The 22,507-nt window shown below is 42.4% G+C and overlaps 1 protein-coding gene across 2 annotated transcripts in view; it reads right to left on the reverse strand.

Moving 5' to 3' along the window:
• Positions 1-638: 638 nt before the first annotated feature.
• The window catches only part of LOC128696939 (D-beta-hydroxybutyrate dehydrogenase, mitochondrial), a 108,031-nt gene continuing 86,162 nt past the window's right edge, over positions 639-22,507 (reverse strand). Inside the window, exons 7-9 of one of the 2 annotated variants that reach the window (XM_070095206.1) lie at positions 15,783-15,844; positions 10,276-10,421; positions 639-869 (exon numbers count right to left, since the gene is read on the reverse strand). In XM_070095206.1, the coding sequence (XP_069951307.1) occupies positions 711-869; positions 10,276-10,421; positions 15,783-15,844 (367 nt within the window). In that variant the 3' untranslated portion in view covers positions 639-710. The remainder of the gene's footprint in view (positions 870-10,275; positions 10,422-15,782; positions 15,845-22,507) is intronic. The other variant, XM_070095207.1, reaches the window with a different exon arrangement.

The following is a 22,507-nucleotide window of genomic DNA, read 5'->3' on the forward strand; positions in this document are numbered from 1 at the left end:
AAGATCACAAGCAGTGCCACGATCATAACTGCAAAGAAAATGATAGGATGTGGAATACTGCTGTACATTAACATCTCCCAAAATCTCTCTCTCTCTCTCTCCTCTACACTCCTCTCTTCTCCAGGTGCATATACACATATTATGACCAACTTTTCGCATCCGACCATTATTTTAATCCACATAATCCTTGAATTTATGCATTTATATTCCCTCTTCTCCTTCAATAGCTGATCCTTCTACATTATTTCTACCCCTTCGTTAGTTCTAACTCTCTCAGATACCGTTGACTTAATCCAATTTATATATATATATATATATATATATATATATATATATATATAGATATATATATATATATATATATATATATATATATATATATATATATCCAGAAAGATCGCTGTCAGCAGGATACGAACCCACGTTTGGACGGTATCCACAAGTGTTTCTTATATGACTCAGGTACAAATGCCTCAAAGCGCTAAACAGCTTGGTTACAACCCTTAATATTTTCTCTAAACACATTAGGTAAAATATCGGTTACCTTCGTATTTTTTCACCATAATATAATTATTTCATGGTCTCTTCAATTACATCCAAAAACAGGAAAGCAACATTCTTTTATTTAAAATGTTAAATATATATTCTTCGTAAATTTATTTAAAATTTGCAAACAAATTTACAGATGGAATAATGACGATTCTTTCAGATCAGAGTCTTAAAAGCCCATCATAGAGCCACTCCGGGAGGTGAGTACCGACGGAGACTACGAAGAACCTGTAGGCGGTCATTGGACAGTAGCGTTCCTGAGGGTGAGTCTGTGTCAGCGCTTCTGTCAGAGAGTTTATCACGGGGCTGATGTCACTTGACTGAGGAATATTATTAATATACATTAATTATTTTAAAAACATTGATAATTGATTAATATACATTTTTTATTGTTGCTCTTGAGAAATAATTTAAGACATCAAATGTAACGAAACAGTTAAATGATAGAACAAGTAAACTTATTTGTTTTCATTCATATTTTGAAGCTACGTAGTAAATCTTACCTGAAATTTATTTTTTACATAAGTAAATCAAAGGTGAGTCGAACTGTGATAAACCAAATGACACAGTCGCTCAGACAGTCATGTTAGTGATGTAGAAAATGACACAGTCGCTCAGACAGTCATGTTAGTGATGTAGAAAATGACACAGTCGCTCAGACAGTCATGTTAGTGATATGGAAAATGACACAGTCGCTCAGACAGTCATGTTAGTGATGTAGAAAATGACACAGTCGCTCAGACGGTCATGTTAGCAATATAGAAAATGACACAGTCGCTCAGACAGTCATGTTAGTGATATGGAAAATGACACAGTCGCTCAGACGGTCATGTTAGCAATATAGAAAATGACACAGTCGCTCAGACAGTCATGTTAGTGATATGGAAAATGACACAGTCGCTCAGACAGTCATGTTAGTAATATAGAAAATGACACAGTCGCTCAGACAGTCATGTTAGTGATATGGAAAATGACACAGTCGCTCAGACAGTCATGTTAGTGATGTAGAAAATGACACAGTCGCTCAGACAGTCATGTTAGTAATATAGAAAATGACACAGTCGCTCAGACAGTCATGTTAGTGATATAGGAAATGACAGTCGCTCGGACAGTCATGTTAGTGAAATAGAAAATGACACAGTCGCTCAGACAGTCATGTTAGTGATATAGGAAATGACAGTCGCTCGGACAGTCATGTTAGTGATATAGAAAATGATCTCCAGCTAACAACAAACTGAATAATTTAATGTAATTTAATGCGACTCCCACCAACACTACGTGTGTTAACTCCCACCAACACTACGTGTGTTAACTCCCACCAACACTACGTGTGTTAACTCCCACCAACACTACGTGTGTTAACTCCCACCAACACTACGTGTGTTAACTCCCACCAACACTACGTGTGTTAACTCCCACCAACACTACGTGTGTTAACTCCCACCAACACTACGTGTGTTAACTCCCACCAACACTACGTGTGTTAACTCCCACCAACACTACGTGTGTTAACTCCCACCAACACTACGTGTGTTAACTCCCACCAACACTATGTGGATTAACTCCCACCAACACTACGTGTGTTAACTCCCACCAACACTATGTGGATTAACTCCCACCAACACTACGTGTGTTAACTCCCACCAACACTATGTGGATTAACTCCCACCAACACTACGTGGATTAACTCCCACCAACACTACGTGTGTTAACTCCCACCGACACTACATGTGTTAACTCCCACCAACACTACGTGTGTTAACTCCCACCAACACTACGTGTGTTAACTCCCACCAACACTACGTGTGTTAACTCCCACCAACACTACGTGTGTTAACTCCCACCAACACTATGTGGATTAACTCCCACCAACACTACGTGTGTTAACTCCCTCCAACACTGCGTGTGTTAACTCCCACCAACACTACGTGTGTTAACACCCACCAACACTATGTGGATTAACTCCCACCAACACTACGTGTGTTAACTCCCACCAACACTACGTGTGTTAACTCCCACCAACACTATGTGGATTAACTCCCACCAACACTACGTGTGTTAACTCCCACCAACACTATGTGGATTAACTCCCACCAACACTACGTGTGTTAACTCCCACCAACACTATGTGGATTAACTCCCACCAACACTACGTGGATTAACTCCCACCAACACTACGTGTGTTAACTCCCACCGACACTACATGTGTTAACTCCCACCAACACTACGTGTGTTAACTCCCACCAACACTACGTGTGTTAACTCCCACCAACACTACGTGTGTTAACTCCCACCAACACTACGTGTGTTAACTCCCACCAACACTACGTGTGTTAACTCCCACCAACACTATGTGGATTAACTCCCACCAACACTACGTGTGTTAACTCCCACCAACACTATGTGGATTAACTCCCACCAACACTACGTGTGTTAACTCCCACCAACACTATGTGGATTAACTCCCACCAACACTACGTGGATTAACTCCCACCAACACTACGTGTGTTAACTCCCACCGACACTACATGTGTTAACTCCCACCAACACTACGTGTGTTAACTCCCACCAACACTACGTGTGTTAACTCCCACCAACACTACGTGTGTTAACTCCCACCAACACTACGTGTGTTAACTCCCACCAACACTATGTGGACTAACTCCCACCAACACTACGTGTGTTAACTCCCTCCAACACTGCGTGTGTTAACTCCCACCAACACTACGTGTGTTAACACCCACCAACACTATGTGGATTAACTCCCACCAACACTACGTGTGTTAACTCCCACCAACACTACGTGTGTTAACTCCCACCAACACTATGTGGATTAACTCCCACCAACACTACGTGTGTTAACTCCCACCAACACTACGTGTGTTAACTCCCACCAACACTATGTTGATTAACTCCCACCAACACTACGTGTGTTAACTCCCTCCAACACTGCGTGTGTTAACTCCCACCAACACTACGTGTGTTAACACCCACCAACACTATGTGGATTAACTCCCACCAACACTACGTGTGTTAACTCCCACCAACACTACGTGTGTTAACTCCCACCAACACTATGTGGATTAACTCCCACCAACACTACGTGTGTTAACTCCCACCAACACTATGTGGATTAACTCCCACCAACACTACGTGTGTTAACTCCCACCAACACTACGTGTGTTAACTCCCACCAACACTACGTGTGTTAACTCCCACCAACACTATGTGGATTAACTCCCACCAACACTACGTGTGTTAACTCCCACCAACACTATGTGGATTAACTCCCACCAACACTACGTGTGTTAACTCCCACCAACACTATGTGGATTAACTCCCACCAACACTACGTGGATTAACTCCCACCAACACTACGTGTGTTAACTCCCACCGACACTACATGTGTTAACTCCCACCAACACTACGTGTGTTAACTCCCACCAACACTACGTGTGTTAACTCCCACCAACACTACGTGTGTTAACTCCCACCAACACTACGTGTGTTAACTCCCACCAACACTACGTGTGTTAACTCCCACCAACACTATGTGGATTAACTCCCACCAACACTACGTGTGTTAACTCCCACCAACACTATGTGGATTAACTCCCACCAACACTACGTGTGTTAACTCCCACCAACACTATGTGGATTAACTCCCACCAACACTACGTGGATTAACTCCCACCAACACTACGTGTGTTAACTCCCACCGACACTACATGTGTTAACTCCCACCAACACTACGTGTGTTAACTCCCACCAACACTACGTGTGTTAACTCCCACCAACACTACGTGTGTTAACTCCCACCAACACTACGTGTGTTAACTCCCACCAACACTATGTGGACTAACTCCCACCAACACTACGTGTGTTAACTCCCTCCAACACTGCGTGTGTTAACTCCCACCAACACTACGTGTGTTAACACCCACCAACACTATGTGGATTAACTCCCACCAACACTACGTGTGTTAACTCCCACCAACACTACGTGTGTTAACTCCCACCAACACTATGTGGATTAACTCCCACCAACACTACGTGTGTTAACTCCCACCAACACTACGTGTGTTAACTCCCACCAACACTATGTTGATTAACTCCCACCAACACTACGTGTGTTAACTCCCTCCAACACTGCGTGTGTTAACTCCCACCAACACTACGTGTGTTAACACCCACCAACACTATGTGGATTAACTCCCACCAACACTACGTGTGTTAACTCCCACCAACACTACGTGTGTTAACTCCCACCAACACTATGTGGATTAACTCCCACCAACACTACGTGTGTTAACTCCCACCAACACTATGTGGATTAACTCCCACCAACACTACGTGTGTTAACTCCCACCAACACTACGTGTGTTAACTCCCACCAACACTACGTGTGTTAACTCCCACCAACACTATGTGGATTAACTCCCACCAACACTACGTGTGTTAACTCCCACCAACACTATGTGGATTAACTCCCACCAACACTACGTGTGTTAACTCCCACCAACACTATGTGGATTAACTCCCACCAACACTACGTGGATTAACTCCCACCAACACTACGTGTGTTAACTCCAACCGACACTACATGTGTTAACTCCCACCAACACTACGTGTGTTAACTCCCACCAACACTACGTGTGTTAACTCCCACCAACACTACGTGTGTTAACTCCCACCAACACTACGTGTGTTAACTCCCACCAACACTATGTGGATTAACTCCCACCAACACTACGTGTGTTAACTCCCTCCAACACTGCGTGTGTTAACTCCCACCAACACTACGTGTGTTAACACCCACCAACACTATGTGGATTAACTCCCACCAACACTACGTGTGTTAACTCCCACCAACACTACGTGTGTTAACTCCCACCAACACTATGTGGATTAACTCCCACCAACACTACGTGTGTTAACTCCCACCAACACTATGTGGATTAACTCCCACCAACACTACGTGTGTTAACTCCCACCAACACTATGTGGATTAACTCCCACCAACACTACGTGGATTAACTCCCACCAACACTACGTGTGTTAACTCCCACCGACACTACATGTGTTAACTCCCACCAACACTACGTGTGTTAACTCCCACCAACACTACGTGTGTTAACTCCCACCAACACTACGTGTGTTAACTCCCACCAACACTACGTGTGTTAACTCCCACCAACACTATGTGGATTAACTCCCACCAACACTACGTGTGTTAACTCCCTCCAACACTGCGTGTGTTAACTCCCACCAACACTACGTGTGTTAACACCCACCAACACTATGTGGATTAACTCCCACCAACACTACGTGTGTTAACTCCCACCAACACTACGTGTGTTAACTCCCACCAACACTATGTGGATTAACTCCCACCAACACTACGTGTGTTAACTCCCACCAACACTATGTGGATTAACTCCCACCAACACTACGTGTGTTAACTCCCACCAACACTATGTGGATTAACTCCCACCAACACTACGTGGATTAACTCCCACCAACACTACGTGTGTTAACTCCCACCGACACTACATGTGTTAACTCCCACCAACACTACGTGTGTTAACTCCCACCAACACTACGTGTGTTAACTCCCACCAACACTACGTGTGTTAACTCCCACCAACACTACGTGTGTTAACTCCCACCAACACTACGTGTGTTAACTCCCACCAACACTATGTGGATTAACTCCCACCAACACTACGTGTGTTAACTCCCACCAACACTATGTGGATTAACTCCCACCAACACTACGTGTGTTAACTCCCACCAACACTATGTGGATTAACTCCCACCAACACTACGTGGATTAACTCCCACCAACACTACGTGTGTTAACTCCCACCGACACTACATGTGTTAACTCCCACCAACACTACGTGTGTTAACTCCCACCAACACTACGTGTGTTAACTCCCACCAACACTACGTGTGTTAACTCCCACCAACACTACGTGTGTTAACTCCCACCAACACTATGTGGACTAACTCCCACCAACACTACGTGTGTTAACTCCCTCCAACACTGCGTGTGTTAACTCCCACCAACACTACGTGTGTTAACACCCACCAACACTATGTGGATTAACTCCCACCAACACTACGTGTGTTAACTCCCACCAACACTACGTGTGTTAACTCCCACCAACACTATGTGGATTAACTCCCACCAACACTACGTGTGTTAACTCCCACCAACACTACGTGTGTTAACTCCCACCAACACTATGTTGATTAACTCCCACCAACACTACGTGTGTTAACTCCCTCCAACACTGCGTGTGTTAACTCCCACCAACACTACGTGTGTTAACACCCACCAACACTATGTGGATTAACTCCCACCAACACTACGTGTGTTAACTCCCACCAACACTACGTGTGTTAACTCCCACCAACACTATGTGGATTAACTCCCACCAACACTACGTGTGTTAACTCCCACCAACACTATGTGGATTAACTCCCACCAACACTACGTGTGTTAACTCCCACCAACACTACGTGTGTTAACTCCCACCAACACTACGTGTGTTAACTCCCACCAACACTATGTGGATTAACTCCCACCAACACTACGTGTGTTAACTCCCACCAACACTATGTGGATTAACTCCCACCAACACTACGTGTGTTAACTCCCACCAACACTATGTGGATTAACTCCCACCAACACTACGTGGATTAACTCCCACCAACACTACGTGTGTTAACTCCCACCGACACTACATGTGTTAACTCCCACCAACACTACGTGTGTTAACTCCCACCAACACTACGTGTGTTAACTCCCACCAACACTACGTGTGTTAACTCCCACCAACACTACGTGTGTTAACTCCCACCAACACTATGTGGATTAACTCCCACCAACACTACGTGTGTTAACTCCCTCCAACACTGCGTGTGTTAACTCCCACCAACACTACGTGTGTTAACACCCACCAACACTATGTGGATTAACTCCCACCAACACTACGTGTGTTAACTCCCACCAACACTACGTGTGTTAACTCCCACCAACACTATGTGGATTAACTCCCACCAACACTACGTGTGTTAACTCCCACCAACACTATGTGGATTAACTCCCACCAACACTACGTGTGTTAACTCCCACCAACACTATGTGGATTAACTCCCACCAACACTACGTGGATTAACTCCCACCAACACTACGTGTGTTAACTCCCACCAACACTACATGTGTTAACTCCCACCAACACTACGTGTGTTAACTCCCACCAACACTACGTGTGTTAACTCCCACCAACACTACGTGTGTTAACTCCCACCAACACTACGTGTGTTAACTCCCACCAACACTACGTGTGTTAACTCCCACCAACACTATGTGGATTAACTCCCACCAACACTACGTGTGTTAACTCCCACCAACACTATGTGGATTAACTCCCACCAACACTACGTGTGTTAACTCCCACCAACACTATGTGGATTAACTCCCACCAACACTACGTGGATTAACTCCCACCAACACTACGTGTGTTAACTCCCACCGACACTACATGTGTTAACTCCCACCAACACTACGTGTGTTAACTCCCACCAACACTACGTGTGTTAACTCCCACCAACACTACGTGTGTTAACTCCCACCAACACTACGTGTGTTAACTCCCACCAACACTATGTGGACTAACTCCCACCAACACTACGTGTGTTAACTCCCTCCAACACTGCGTGTGTTAACTCCCACCAACACTACGTGTGTTAACACCCACCAACACTATGTGGATTAACTCCCACCAACACTACGTGTGTTAACTCCCACCAACACTACGTGTGTTAACTCCCACCAACACTATGTGGATTAACTCCCACCAACACTACGTGTGTTAACTCCCACCAACACTACGTGTGTTAACTCCCACCAACACTATGTTGATTAACTCCCACCAACACTACGTGTGTTAACTCCCTCCAACACTGCGTGTGTTAACTCCCACCAACACTACGTGTGTTAACACCCACCAACACTATGTGGATTAACTCCCACCAACACTACGTGTGTTAACTCCCACCAACACTACGTGTGTTAACTCCCACCAACACTATGTGGATTAACTCCCACCAACACTACGTGTGTTAACTCCCACCAACACTATGTGGATTAACTCCCACCAACACTACGTGTGTTAACTCCCACCAACACTACGTGTGTTAACTCCCACCAACACTATGTGGATTAACTCCCACCAACACTACGTGTGTTAACTCCCACCAACACTACGTGTGTTAACTCCCTCCAACACTGCGTGTGTTAACTCCCACCAACACTATGTGGATTAACTCCCACCAACGCTATGTGTGTTAACTCCCACCAACACTACGTGTGTTAACTCCCACCAACACTATGTGGATTAACTCCCACCAACACTACGTGTGTTAACGCCCACCAACATTACGTGTGTTAACTCCCACCAACACTACGTGTGTTAACTCCCACCAACACTACGTGTGTTAACTCCCACCAACACTACGTGTGTTAACTCCCACCAACATTACGTGTGTTAACTCCCACCAACACTATGTGGATTAACTCCCACCAACACTACGTGTGTTAACTCCCACCAACACTACGTGTGTTAACTCCCACCAACACTACGTGTGTTAACTCCCACCAACACTACGTGTGTTAACACCCACCAACACTATGTGTATTAACTCCCACCAACACTATGTGGATTAACTCCCACCAACACTATGTGGATTAACTCCCACCAACACTATGTGGATTAACTCCCACCAACACTATGTGAATTAACTCCTACGAACAAATGTATATCTCCCCTGTATATCTCCCCTGTATATCTCCCTTGTGTATCTCCCCTGTATATCTTCCCTGTATATCTCCCCTGTATATCTCCCCTGTATATCTCCCCTGTATATCTCCCCTGTATATCTCCCCTGTATATCTTCCCTGTATATCTCCCCTGTATATCTCCCCTGTATATCTCCCCTGTATATCTCCCCTGTATATCTCCCCTGTATATCTCCCTTGTGTATCTCCCCTGTATATCTTCCCTGTATATCTCCCCTGTATATCTCCCCTGTATATCTTCCCTGTATATCTCCCCTGTATATCTCCCCTGTATATCTCCCCTGTATATCTCCCCTGTATATCTCCCCTGTATATCTCCCCTGTATATCTCCCCTGTATATCTTCCCTGTATATCTCCCCTGTATATCTTCCCTGTATATCTCCCCTGTACATCTTCCCTGTATATCTCCCCTGTATATCTCCCCTGTATATCTCCCCTGTACATCTTCCCTGTATATCTCCCCTGTATATCTCCCCTGTATATCTCCCCTGTATATCTCCCCTGTATATCTCCCCTGTACATCTTCCCTGTATATCTCCCCTGTATATCTCCCCTGTATATCTCCCCTGTATATCTCCCCTGTATATCTTCATCAAACCCCAACTACCATCTCTTGAAGACTAACTACCATATCACTGCTGTGAAGTACCTCTGTCTCCCCATTGAACATCTACAACTGTCTACTTCATTGAAAAATACCATTACAAGTCCCTTTTTGTTTCTAATTCCTGGTACCTTTTCTTCTGTGCAACTCTTGTTAACCTTCACACCCGACGCCACTTTCTCTATAATCCGAAAGTTTCTTTTACCAAACAATAACCAAAGCAGAAAAGATTACTTCCGTATATTTACTCACTCCAGTCTTACGAAACTTCTTCATGAATGATTCCACTTGTTTGTAGTAGTCTTCTCCGTAGTCTTTCCTGAGGTCCTGGTTGAGCGCTGCTGTCATGGTCTTCACCTGGACGTCCACGTCGGCGTCCACAGCGAAGAGAGATGTTCCTGTTTACGTCCAGGCAACCGCAAAGTTGTAATTATTATAGAAGACAAAAAATAATGATAATGGAGTAGAGACTAAGGTGAGATAGGCTGTGAGCCTCCAGTAAGAAGAGCACTTCGGGTGAGAATGGTATTTCGCTAGAGACACAAGTCAAAAGAATACTGAGAAAGCCTAGCAAACTTATTAACGGTTTTATCGAAGCTTAACTTGCAAAATTCACGTCTGTATAACATATGATCTTGTCATAGTTGTTAGTGATCTTAGTAAGAGTGTACACAAATAATCCGCACATAAAAGAGAGAAGCTTACGACGACGTTTCGGTTCGACTTGGACCATTGACAAAGTCACAGTGTGACTTTGTCAATGGTCCAAGTCGGACCGAAACGTCGTCGTAAGCTTCTCTCTTTTATGTGCGGGTTATTTGTGTATCGTTCCAGTCACGGTATTGTGCCTTTTTTGTTATTTAGTAAGAGTGTTCTTAGCTGTTTAGTGATCTTAGTTAAAGTGTATTAAGGACATGTGTATAAAATTGAGTGAGATTTGAGTTCATAGGTTTAGTGTTCTTAGCTATAGTGCTTTTGTTGTAGTTGTTAGTGATCTTAGTAATAGTGATCTTAATTTTAGTGTACTTGTAATAGTTGTGAGTGATCTTACTAATAGTGATCATAGTTTGTATGTGGTTGTCTTAGGTCTTCCTGTGTTAGTAGATGGTGATCTTACTTTTAGTGATCATACTGTTCTTGACTTGAGTGATCTTAGATCTTGGTAATCATGTTATGGAATAGGTTATCATGATTTTGTGTTCTGAGGAGATGGTGCAGGGGATGGGGGGTGGGTGTAGGGAGATGGGGTGATGCGGGTGAGAGGAGGATGGGGTGAGGTGTGTGGGAGATGCTCTACAGAGAATGAAACCAGATAAATAAAACTCGGGTAATGGCTTCCCATAGTGAAAATTGAGAGTTCCTGCAGGTGAAGTATTGAGTTTCAAGAAATATGTCAACAGAATGACGTTGTGGGTAATGATTTTAAAATCCTTCGATTAAATTAATGGTTTTATATAGTGAAAGGAGTCTGTGGTATGTTTGTCTACAGAATAAATTAAGTGCAAGATAATGTTATGGTTGTGGATCAGTTTGTGGTCTCAGGGTCACCTCCCGGGATGACCTATGGTCATTAAATCAGGTAAGAACCTCTCTCTCTCTCTCTCTCTCTCTCTCTCTCTCTCTCTCTCTCTCTCTCTCTCTCTCTCTCTCTCTCTCTCTCTCTCTCTCTCTCTCTCTCTCTCTCTCTCTCTATCTCTATCTCTCTCTCTCTCTCTCTCTCTCTCTCTCTCTCTCTCTCTCTCTCTCTCTATGTGGATTAAGAAGAAGCAGGGTGATCATCATTCAAGGAGATGGAGGATGAGGGGATTTTATTGGAATTTTAGTGAAAAATGGGGATTTTGTGTGAATTTTAGCAAAGTAATGGGGGTTTTGTGTGAATTTTAATTAAATAATTGGGATTTTGTGTAAATCTTAATGAGAATGAAGGTAGAGCGTGAATATTTGAAAGAAAATATAGAGGTAGTAGTGATATTGGTTGAATACTAGTGATGATGGTGGGGTCTATATGGGACAGTCCATGTCCTCAGGAGCTTCCTTGGGATGACCTGTGATCTTATCTGAGCTCGGGAATGTATCTGGAATTCACTCTTTAGAGATCACAGACAACCCTCACAAGGCATATAAAAAGATAAATGAACTCATCTGAGCTGCAGACGTCTAGAGTTGACAAGAGTTGGTGTATACTCCCTCTCCAGGTATACTTGGAGTACACCTGGAGAGGGTTTCAGGGGTCAACGCCCCCACGGCCTGGTCTGTGACCAGGCCTCATGAGTGGTGGTATATATGTATTAATACAGTAGAAGCGTATCTGAGAGAGTAGTGAAGTTTCCATGTTGTGGGATGTTGTGGTCTTGTACAACATGGTGCAATTGTGTTGTGAGTTGTGAAAGTTGTGATACCTGAGTTGTATTGTTGAGATAACTGAAAAATTACTAACGAAAAATGTGAATGTGATGTAATACTGAGACAAGTGAAATTGAGGATGGATAGTGTGATGGATGAGACGAGTGAACATAGTGACTTGTGAAGTGATTTAGCTTGATGTGGGGGGGGGGGGTTGTGATAACTGAAAAGTTGGGGGATTGTTGGGGTGTTGCTGTGTTATATGTTGTGACTTTGAGAATGAAAAATTGTGTCTTGTTGTGGATGGAGTGAAAAAAATATGAGTGAAGGTTATAAGTTGTTGTAAGTGAAAAAAATGGTAAGTCTATGTAGACTTTAAAACCAAGTGAGGAAAATATTGGATTATGGTGGGTTATGTATCATTAGAAGGTAGTGTGTGTGTGTAGGTATAGTGAGAGTGAGGTGCAGGGTAGGCAGACTGGGTGGTGGGGGTGAGGTGTTGGAGAGATTCCGGGGAGAGAGAGTGTTGGTGTTAATGTTACCTCCCTTTGTGATGCATGTAAAATGTTGTGTTAACTAGAGAAAATGTATCTTTTCGTGGAAGTAATGTATCTTATTGTTGGAGTTGCGAAAAAGACGGAGAAAAATGTGTGTACTAGAGAGAATGTGTCTTTTGTTTTGAAATGTGTAATGTTAACAAAAATATTTGTAAAATGAAGTTGTGTATTAATTCACCTTTGTATACTTACCACTTGAATGATGTCACCATCATCTTACCACTTGAATGATGTCACCATCATCTTACCACTTGCATGATGTCACCATCATCTTACCACTTGAATGATGTCACCATCATCTTACCACTTGAATGATGTCACCATCATCTTACCACTTGAATGATGTCACCATCATCTTACCACTTGAATGATGTCACCATCATCTTACCCCTTAAGGGAACTTCAACTGTGTTTGTAAGTGAAGTGACTGAAAAGACACGTATGTGTTTACCACTTATATACTTACCTCTTACTTGTATACCTACCACTTGTATTACTACTTATATACCTACCACTTACTTGTATTACCACTTACATACTTACCTCTTACCCTGTGGGGGAACTTCACTGTGTTGCAAATGACTGAAATATGTATCTTACTTGTATTTACAGATTAATCGACTCTAATGGCACGTAAGTGACTTTGTTTACCACTGACTCGAGTTACCAGTTGTATACTGACCTCTTACTTGTATTGCCTCTTATTTGCATTATTTCTTGAGAGAAATAACACTTAGGTGTTTACCAGTTGTAGAATATACTCACCTCTAATTTGTATTATTTCTTGAGAGAAACCTGTAAGAACACAGGTGTTTACCACAGAGAGAGAAGTTATTAGTGGTAACTGTAATATGTGGGAAGCCGGTGATGGAGTCCCATAATATACCATTTGGTGGTATGTTCCATCTGGAGTAAAAGTTGAACCTCGTAGCTGTTTACTGTTTGTGATCATACCATTTGGTGGTCACCTGTGACGTCACACCCACCTGGGTTTACCTGGTCAAACCTGTTGGCTGCCCGTGACGTCACACTAGTGGTAAACTATGGGTATTACTACTTGACTGAATATGTTTACCACTTGCCCCGTAGGGGAACTTCACCAACTGTGTTACCATTGACTGAAATGACATGTATGTGTTTACCGTTTGAGACAAGTAGGTGTTTACCATTAACAATATCTCTAAAATGTGTGACTCAGGAGGTCGACCCGAGGGGTAACCCTCCAGAATTTAAAAAAAAAAAAAATTAAAAAAATCGAGGTAAATATTGACCCTGGAGCTGGTGCTTGATCTTAGGGAAACCCCCCATCAGGAGTTGGAGTCCTGAAAATATGGAAAACTTGACCCGGGAGCTGGAGCTCGATCTTAAGGTAACCTTCCGAAAAAATTTGGAAAAGAAAATAAAATTCGAAAAATCGCGGTAAAAAATGATCCAAAGAATTCGAGAGTAACTCAAAAATTCGATAATTTCAAGGAAAAGAGGGGGGGTCAGGAGGGGGGTTAAAACTTGATCCAAGGAGATGGAGCAGGGATGAAAGTGAGGACAAACTTCGTTAACTCGATGGTAAAACTCGATCCGAGGAATTGGAGAGAATAAAAATGGAAAAATCTTTGTAAAGTTGGCAACACTTCCGAAAAATGAGGAAATTTTGCAACACTGCAGAAACAATCTAGAAATTTGCAACATTTTCGAAAAATAAAAAAAAAATGAAAAGAAGATGGCAACACCTCTGGAAAAATAAATAGAAAAAAGATGACAACTCTCCTAGAAAATCTGACAACCCCTGATGGCCCCCTAGGGGGTAGGGGGCGGTATCAGGGGTCCCCAAAATTAGGGGGCAGAATCCCCAGTCAAAAAAATTGGGGGTAGTACCCCCACTCAAAATTTTGGAGGGGGGCAGAGCCCCCACTCAAAAAAAGTTACCAATCTGAGAGAAAACCTCCTACTGTGTGTGTATATATATATATATATATATATATATATATATATATATATATATATATATATATATATCCTAGGTAGTAGGTTGGTAGACAGCAATCGATCAGGGAGGTACTACCGTCCTGCCAGGTGAGTGTATAACGAAAGCCGGTAACTGTTTTACATGACTGTAGGATGTACGTCTTACTACTTCTACTTACACTTAGATCACACTACACATACATGTACAAGCATATATATACACACCCCTCTGGGTTTTCCTCTATTTTCTTTCTAGTTCTTGTTCTTGTTTATTTCCTCTTATCTCCATGGGCAAGTGGAACAGAATTCTTCCTCCGTACGCCATGCGTGTTGTAAGAGGCAACTAAAATGCCGGGAGCAAGGGGCTAGTAACCCCTTCTCCTGTATATATTACTAAATGTAAAAGGAGAAACTTTCGTTTTTCCTTTTGGGTCACCCCGCCTCGGTGGGCCACCCTGCATCGGTGGGCCACCCTGCCTCGGTGGGCCACCCTGCCTCGGTGGGCCACCCTGCCTCGGTGGGCCACCCTGCCTCGGTGGGCCACCCTGCCTCGGTGGGCCACCCTGCCTCGGTGGGCCACCCTGCCTCGGTGGGAGACGGCCGGTGTGTTGAAAGAAAAAGAGTATATATATATATAGTGGACCCCCGGTTAACGATATTTTTTCACTCCAGAAGTATGTTCAGGTGCCATTACTGACCGAATTTGTTCCCATAAGAAATATTGTGAAGTAGATTAGTCCATTTCAGACCCCCAAACATACACGTACAAACGCACTTACATAAATACACTTACATAATTGGTCGCATTCGGAGGTAATCGTTATGCGGGGGTCCACTGTATATATATATATAGATAGATAGATAGATAGATAGATATATTGGAACATCATTACGTACCTGCACCGAAGTTTCCAGGCTCGATGAGACACACCTTAACATCAAACTGACGCATTTCCTGCCTGGTGAGAAAGAAATATGAATTGCTTATCAATTCCTTTTTTCTTTCGTCTACACAACTTCCCATGTGTTGGTAACCCTCGGGGAATATCACAGAAACTAGTCAGTTGGTAAAATGGAAAAATATAATTAAATATAATAAAAATGCGTATGTTCGGCATTAACAAAGGATTCCAATAAAAATTAAATAAAAACTTTAAAACGAAATCAGTACCTAATGAATATTCTGATTATATAAACAACTTTCTGGCATCATCCCAAAACTTCGGAACATTATATGCAAGTTGTCTCATTAGCTCATTAAGTATTTATCTAATATTGATGAGAAACTTATAAAATCATAAAGAAGGAGCACTGCTGCAGGCCTACTGGTTCATGCTCGGCAGGTCCATGTCACACCCACTTAAGAATGAAGGAGCACTGCTGCAGGTCTACTGGCCCACACTCCTGGCCATAGCAGTCTTTAATAAACACTGTTGATTCCTAAACAGCATCTTCAATGTCTGCCCAGTGATCTCTTAAGACTTTTCAAGTAATTTCCTTCTTTAGGGTCCTTTACAGTTTTAGTATTACCAATGCCACAGTAACATTCCACAGTATCACAACCAGGGAACACATGATCTGACAACAGTTGTTTCCAATTAACATCTGTGGCATCTATGTCATGTGATGTAGGTCCTTGACTCGTGGCTTCCATCGGATCTGTTGTGATCTGCTGTCTCTGTGTTGTGTAATGCAAGAATAACACAAAGACAGTGCTGTCAGTGACAACCTTAATACTGTCATCCAAGAGTTGTCAGTGAGGCTGCTTGATCAGGAAGGATCACAACTGCTTCCTCATGTATGATCTAAGATAAGATAAGATTTCGTTCGGATTTTTAACCCCGGAGGGTTAGCCACCCAGGATAACCCAAGAAAGTCAGTGCGTCATCGAGGACTGTCTAACTTATTTCCATTGGGGTCCTTAATCTTGTCCCCCAGGATGCGACCCACACCAGTCGACTAACACCCAGGTACCTATTTGCTGCTAGGTGAACAGGACAACAGGTGTAAGGAAACGTGTCGAAATGTTTCCACCCGTCGGGAATCGAACCCGGGCTCTCCGTGTGTGAAGCGGAAGCTTTAGCCACCAGGCCACCGGGCCACCACAGGTCATTCATGTCTGTTACAATAATAGGTAATTTTCCATTAAGCTCTAGACAGCGAGATTTGTTTATTTGTTCAGTTGCACTTAAAGGTTCATCACACACTATATCAGTCAACTGTCTTATTTCTCGTGGCGCGTGCAACAATCTGTTGAAGTGGACAGGATGATTAAAATTCTGCTACAACTCTCCAGAAACCTGAGCAAAACGATTATATCCAGAACCTTTTTTGTTTTTAAAATACTGTACTTATTGTAGCGACCAGAGACCTGCTTGCACTCTCAAGCTGTCTTAAATTTTACTGGCAACATATTTCACAAAGTTTGCAGCAATTAGATCATTTACACTGACTTCTTTTAGGCAATGAAGCGACCAGAGGATATTATATTCATCTATGGTAATGACAGGAGGCTGCTATGTTACACAAAATGACTGCTCCACTTAAAGATTTTTCTTCAATACTGGTCTAACATTGTGTTCGCTACTGGTGCTAGTACACAGCTTACTATGTTCTTTACAGAAACATCACGAGAGATCATAATTGCCAGTGTGACTGCAAATTTCAGTCTAGATTCAAACTGTTTAGTAGGACATTGCTCGTGTTTTTATTACTATTCTCTATCATCGTAAGAACAAACCCAATGCCGGATAAAGCGTTGCAAATTCAGGGGAAGGGGGGCATAAAATACACTGGGGCATGTCGCAACATGTTGCAACATGAGCAACGTTGTACGAGGCTGTCTGAGGTTAAGAAAAGAATCTCATATTAAAATGGTATACAATACCGACAGGTTGGTAGGTAAGACACATGGGCAACAGTTAGGCAACTGCTGCCCATCTGAGATTGTTTCAGACTATGAAACAGAACTCTTCTCCAGGCTGAGGGACTGACAACCTCAAATCTCCGACTACAAGGGTGATGGACTGATTACATCGTCTTCACATCTCTACTGCTCCTGCTTTCTTTTGTACTCAACTGAAGAAGCCTACTGTGTAGGCGAAACGTTTCGGAATAAAGTTGCCTAACTGTTGCCCATGTGTCTTACCTACCAACCAAAAGAATCTCGCTTCACTCTGGCTTATTTAGATTTAGAAATGAAGGAGTTATATTAAATAATTAGGTATTCGCTGATTAGATATCATTACTTGAGAACGCCTCATCCAGCGAGCGTTAAATTTTCACCTCTTCTGTGTCGTAAAGAGGACAAGATTGTAGGAAAAATTTGTATGTACAGGTGACCTATGACCAAAATTATTGAGCCCATTCTCAGCATCCTTCTAAAACAACAGCAGTGGAACTTGAAACGTTCAAAAAATCTACGTCCTAATCTGACGACAGCGGAGAGTGAAATTCTAGTGAAGTGCAGAATTGGCCATTTTATGTGTAAAATTAAATGAAATTCTGATCAGAATATAAACGTTCACCATTCTGATTCATTCAAGATCCACTTTTGCATATTCTTCGTCTTCAGCAGCGGCAGTAATGTTAATAGTAACAGAAGAAAAAGTCTGGGTAACAGCATCATCACCTGATGATGCGCGAAGTAATTCACCTCCAGCATGAGTGTGTCAAGCAATTTTTCTGATAGAGAAAAAATTGTCTATCCTTGATGTTTTGGTGAACTGATTTTTCACTAGAATCTACTCATAGTTATTGATATAATATAATAATGATAACCAAGTTAGGACCATGTCCAGACAGCTACATTAGTTTGTAAATATTCATTAACAAATATTCATTAAAATTTTCGGGTCAGTCAGACCTGAGGCAGTCGGCAAATACCCTTTTTGTCCGTTACAGAATCGGCCAGTAAAAATTACTTCTCCGGAGTTGCTCGAAATTCTCTAGCCAGTTAGTTACTTTGGGATCTGGCAGCTAAACACTCATAATTACCTTCAGGACGGCGCAGTGTTTTCAATGCTGATTGTTCACTTTTTGCTGCAGCTTTACTCTTCTTGTCTATTATTGTATAGGTACTTTTGATGTATATTAAGAAACAGTTTTGTGATATTAATGATAATTATTTCATTTCCAACGATGCGTTTCTATTACTTGCTCATCAACATTGTCTCTTTGGTGTTGACTGGCAGCAATTATGACTAATGTGAGATGTTCTAATAAATTAGATAGAAAAGGTCAAGAGAGGCCTGAGCTTGCTACCAATTGCAGCTCATAAGACTGACATCCCCACGAGCCCCTTTGAGGCGGGGTAGATGGCAGACCAGAGGCCTAGCTTCTCCCTACGAGCCCCGTGAGGGCGGGGAATGTGGCTAGGCCTGGGGACACTTGGTCCCAAAGATGAGGAGGTACTTGTACCTCCTCCCATGGGAGACTTAAGTCTCGAGACACTCCCCAGATAGGGAGCCATGGCCGGGTCACCACTACTTGGAAAAGACCCGGGCCGGGAGAATACCGGCGAATAAAAAAAAAAAAAAAAATTAGATTTTCTGATGGATTATTACACATGAAGAAGAACTCTGGCGTCGTTATTTATTTCCAAAAATAAGTTGATGTTGTTGTCTTAAAAACAAAATAAGTTTCAGCACTTTTATATCTTCCTTTACTTTATTTTTAATAAGGAGTAAAAAATATGGGAATTCTGACTCACGAAATCGTAATAACTCGATTGCAAACCAGTCACAAAACAGGTGAGGTTTGAACCCATGGCGGGTGAGTTGCAGGGTTCATCTGCCTGGGTTCGAATCCCACCCGTTTCGTGATTTATAGGAACTTTAATATTTTCATTATAATGAAGTGTCCAGAGTGGAAACAAATCATGTCGACATGATAACATGAGATTAAGAATTTATACAGAGCACTTTGTACCAGGATGTGTTATACTAACAACTTTGTACCAGGATGTGTTATACTAACAACTTTGTACCAGGATGTGTTATACTAACAACTTTGTACCAGGATGTGTTATACTAACAACTTTGTACCAGGATGTGTTATACTAACAACTTTGTACCAGGATGTGTTATACTAACAACTTTGTACCAGGATGTGTTATACTAACAACTTTGTACCAGGATGTGTTATACTAACAACTTTGTACCAGGATGTGTTATACTAACAACTTTGTACCAGGATGTGTTATACTAACAACTTTGTACCAGGATGTGTTATACTAACAACTTTGTACCAGTTCTTGATGAACACGGAGTTCCATGAGTCTGGCCCTGGGGCAGAGTGCATGGGCATGTCATTTATCGCCTGTTCGAAGTCATTTGGCGTCAGGATAACATCGGATAGGCTTGTGCTAACCAAATTCTGTGGCTCTCTCATAAAAAATTCATTTTGATCTTCGACTCTCAGTCTGGTTAGCGGCTCGCTAAAAACTGAGTCATATTGGGACTTGAGTAGCTCACTCATTTTCTTGCTGTCATCTGTGTAGGACCCATCTTGTTTAAGTAGGGGCCCAATACTGGACGTTGTTCTCGACTTTGATTTGGCATAGGAAAAGAAATACTTTGGGTTTCTTTCGATTTCATTTATGACTTTTAGTTCTTCCCGCGATTCCTGAATCCTATAAGATTCCTTTAGCTTAAGTTCGATGTTTGCTATTTCTCTGACCAGTGACTCCGTACGCATTTCAGATATATTGGCCTCCTTTAGCCGCTCTGTTATTCCTTTTCGTCGCCTGTAAAGGGAGCGCCTGTCTCTTTCTATTTTACATCTACTCCTCCTTTTTCTTAAAGGAATAAGCCTTGAGCATACATCGAGTGCCACCGAGTTAATCTGTTCTAGGCATATGTTGGGGTCTGTGTTGCTTAGTCTATCTTCCCAGCTTATATCGGTTAGGACTTGGTTTACTTGGTCCCACTTTGTTCTTATTATTGAAGTTGAATTTGGTGAAGGCTCCCTCATGACTAATCTCATTATGTCGGTCTGGAGCTCCGCGCATACATGTCTGAACCTCGATTATGTTGTGATCTGAGTATATATTGTATTTGATATGGTGACATTTCTTATCAAGTTATCAGATCATCATTGTTAGTGAAGATGACGTCTAGTGTATTCTCCAGTCTAGTAGGCTCTATTATTTTCTGGTTTAAGTTGAATTTTGTGCAGAGATTTAAAAGCTTGTGTATGTGTGTGTGAATTCTCGTAAGAGCTGCCTCCTGGAGTTATCACTGCAACAACATTATTTGCTATATTCCTCCATTTTAGGTGCCTTAAGTTGAAATCCCCAAGGAGCAAGACGTTGGGGGCAGGAGCTGGCAGATTTTCCAGACAGTGGTCAATTTTTAACAGCTGTTCCTGGAATTGCTGGGACGTTGCATCCGGAGGCTTGTGGTTCTCGATCTTTACTGCTAAAACTTCCACTACATCATTTGAGGCATTAAGCAGTTCTGTGCAAACAAGTGACTCTGCGATATACAGGCTACCCCCCCCCCCTTTTTTTTTTTGCCTGTTCACTCTGTCGCATCTGTATAGGTTGTAACCTGGGATCCATATTTCGTTGTCCAAGTGATCCTTCATGTGGGTCTCTGTGAAAGCCGCGAACATTGCATTTGCCTCTGCAAGCAGTCCACGGATGAAAGGTATTTTGTTGTTCGTTGCTGGCTTTAGACCCTGTATATTTGCAAAAAAGAATGTCATCGGACTGGTGGTATTGGTGGTACTGGGGGGGACTTTTTTTCCGGCATTAGTATCTGTATCTGTTGGTTTGGAGTGGAGGCCATCGACTGTGGTTCCACTCCAGGAATGACTGGATTTAGTGTACGATTTCTGCCATTTCCTGCCGGTTTTTTTTTTTCTTTCTGGCACCAAAAAACCTCTCCCTCTTGAGTGGCTGTGGCTACCCAGGTTTTCCCATGATCTGGATGTTTTGTATCTTTTTGTCCCCTTTAGATTGTGTGCCTGGCAATTTAAGTTATAGCACAGTCTTTCCTGTACTGAAGAGGGACACATTTCAGGGTGAAATAGCTGACAGGAAGGGAGTTTGTATTTTCCTGTTGTCATATGGGCACGGCATTTTCTAGGGTGGTCAAAGTTGCACGTCCCATCTGTTTTTCCAGATTTCCCATGTCTGCAGATACTAAGTGCATAGTAAGTGCACAGGGATATGTTATACTAACAACTTTGCACTGGGATGTGTTATACTAACGACTTTGCACTATGATGTGTTATACTAACAACTTTGCACTGGGATGTGTTATACTAACAACTTTGCACTGGGATGTGTTATACTAACAACTTTGCACTGGGATGTGTTATACTAACAACTTTGCACTATGATGTGTTATACTAACAACTTTGCACTGGGATGTGTTATACTAACAACTTTGCACTGGGATGTGTTATACTAACAACTTTGCACTGGGATGTGTTATACTAACAACTTTGCACTGGGATGTGTTATACTAACAACTTTGCACTGGGATGTGTTATACTAACAACTTTGCACTGAGATGTGTTATACTAACAACTTTGCACTATGATGTGTTATACTAACAACTTTGCACTGGGATGTGTTATACTAACAACTTTGCACTATGATGTGTTATACTAAC

This window comes from Cherax quadricarinatus, chromosome 49 (assembly GCF_038502225.1).
Source record: "Cherax quadricarinatus isolate ZL_2023a chromosome 49, ASM3850222v1, whole genome shotgun sequence".
Classification (NCBI taxonomy): domain Eukaryota; kingdom Metazoa; phylum Arthropoda; class Malacostraca; order Decapoda; family Parastacidae; genus Cherax; species Cherax quadricarinatus.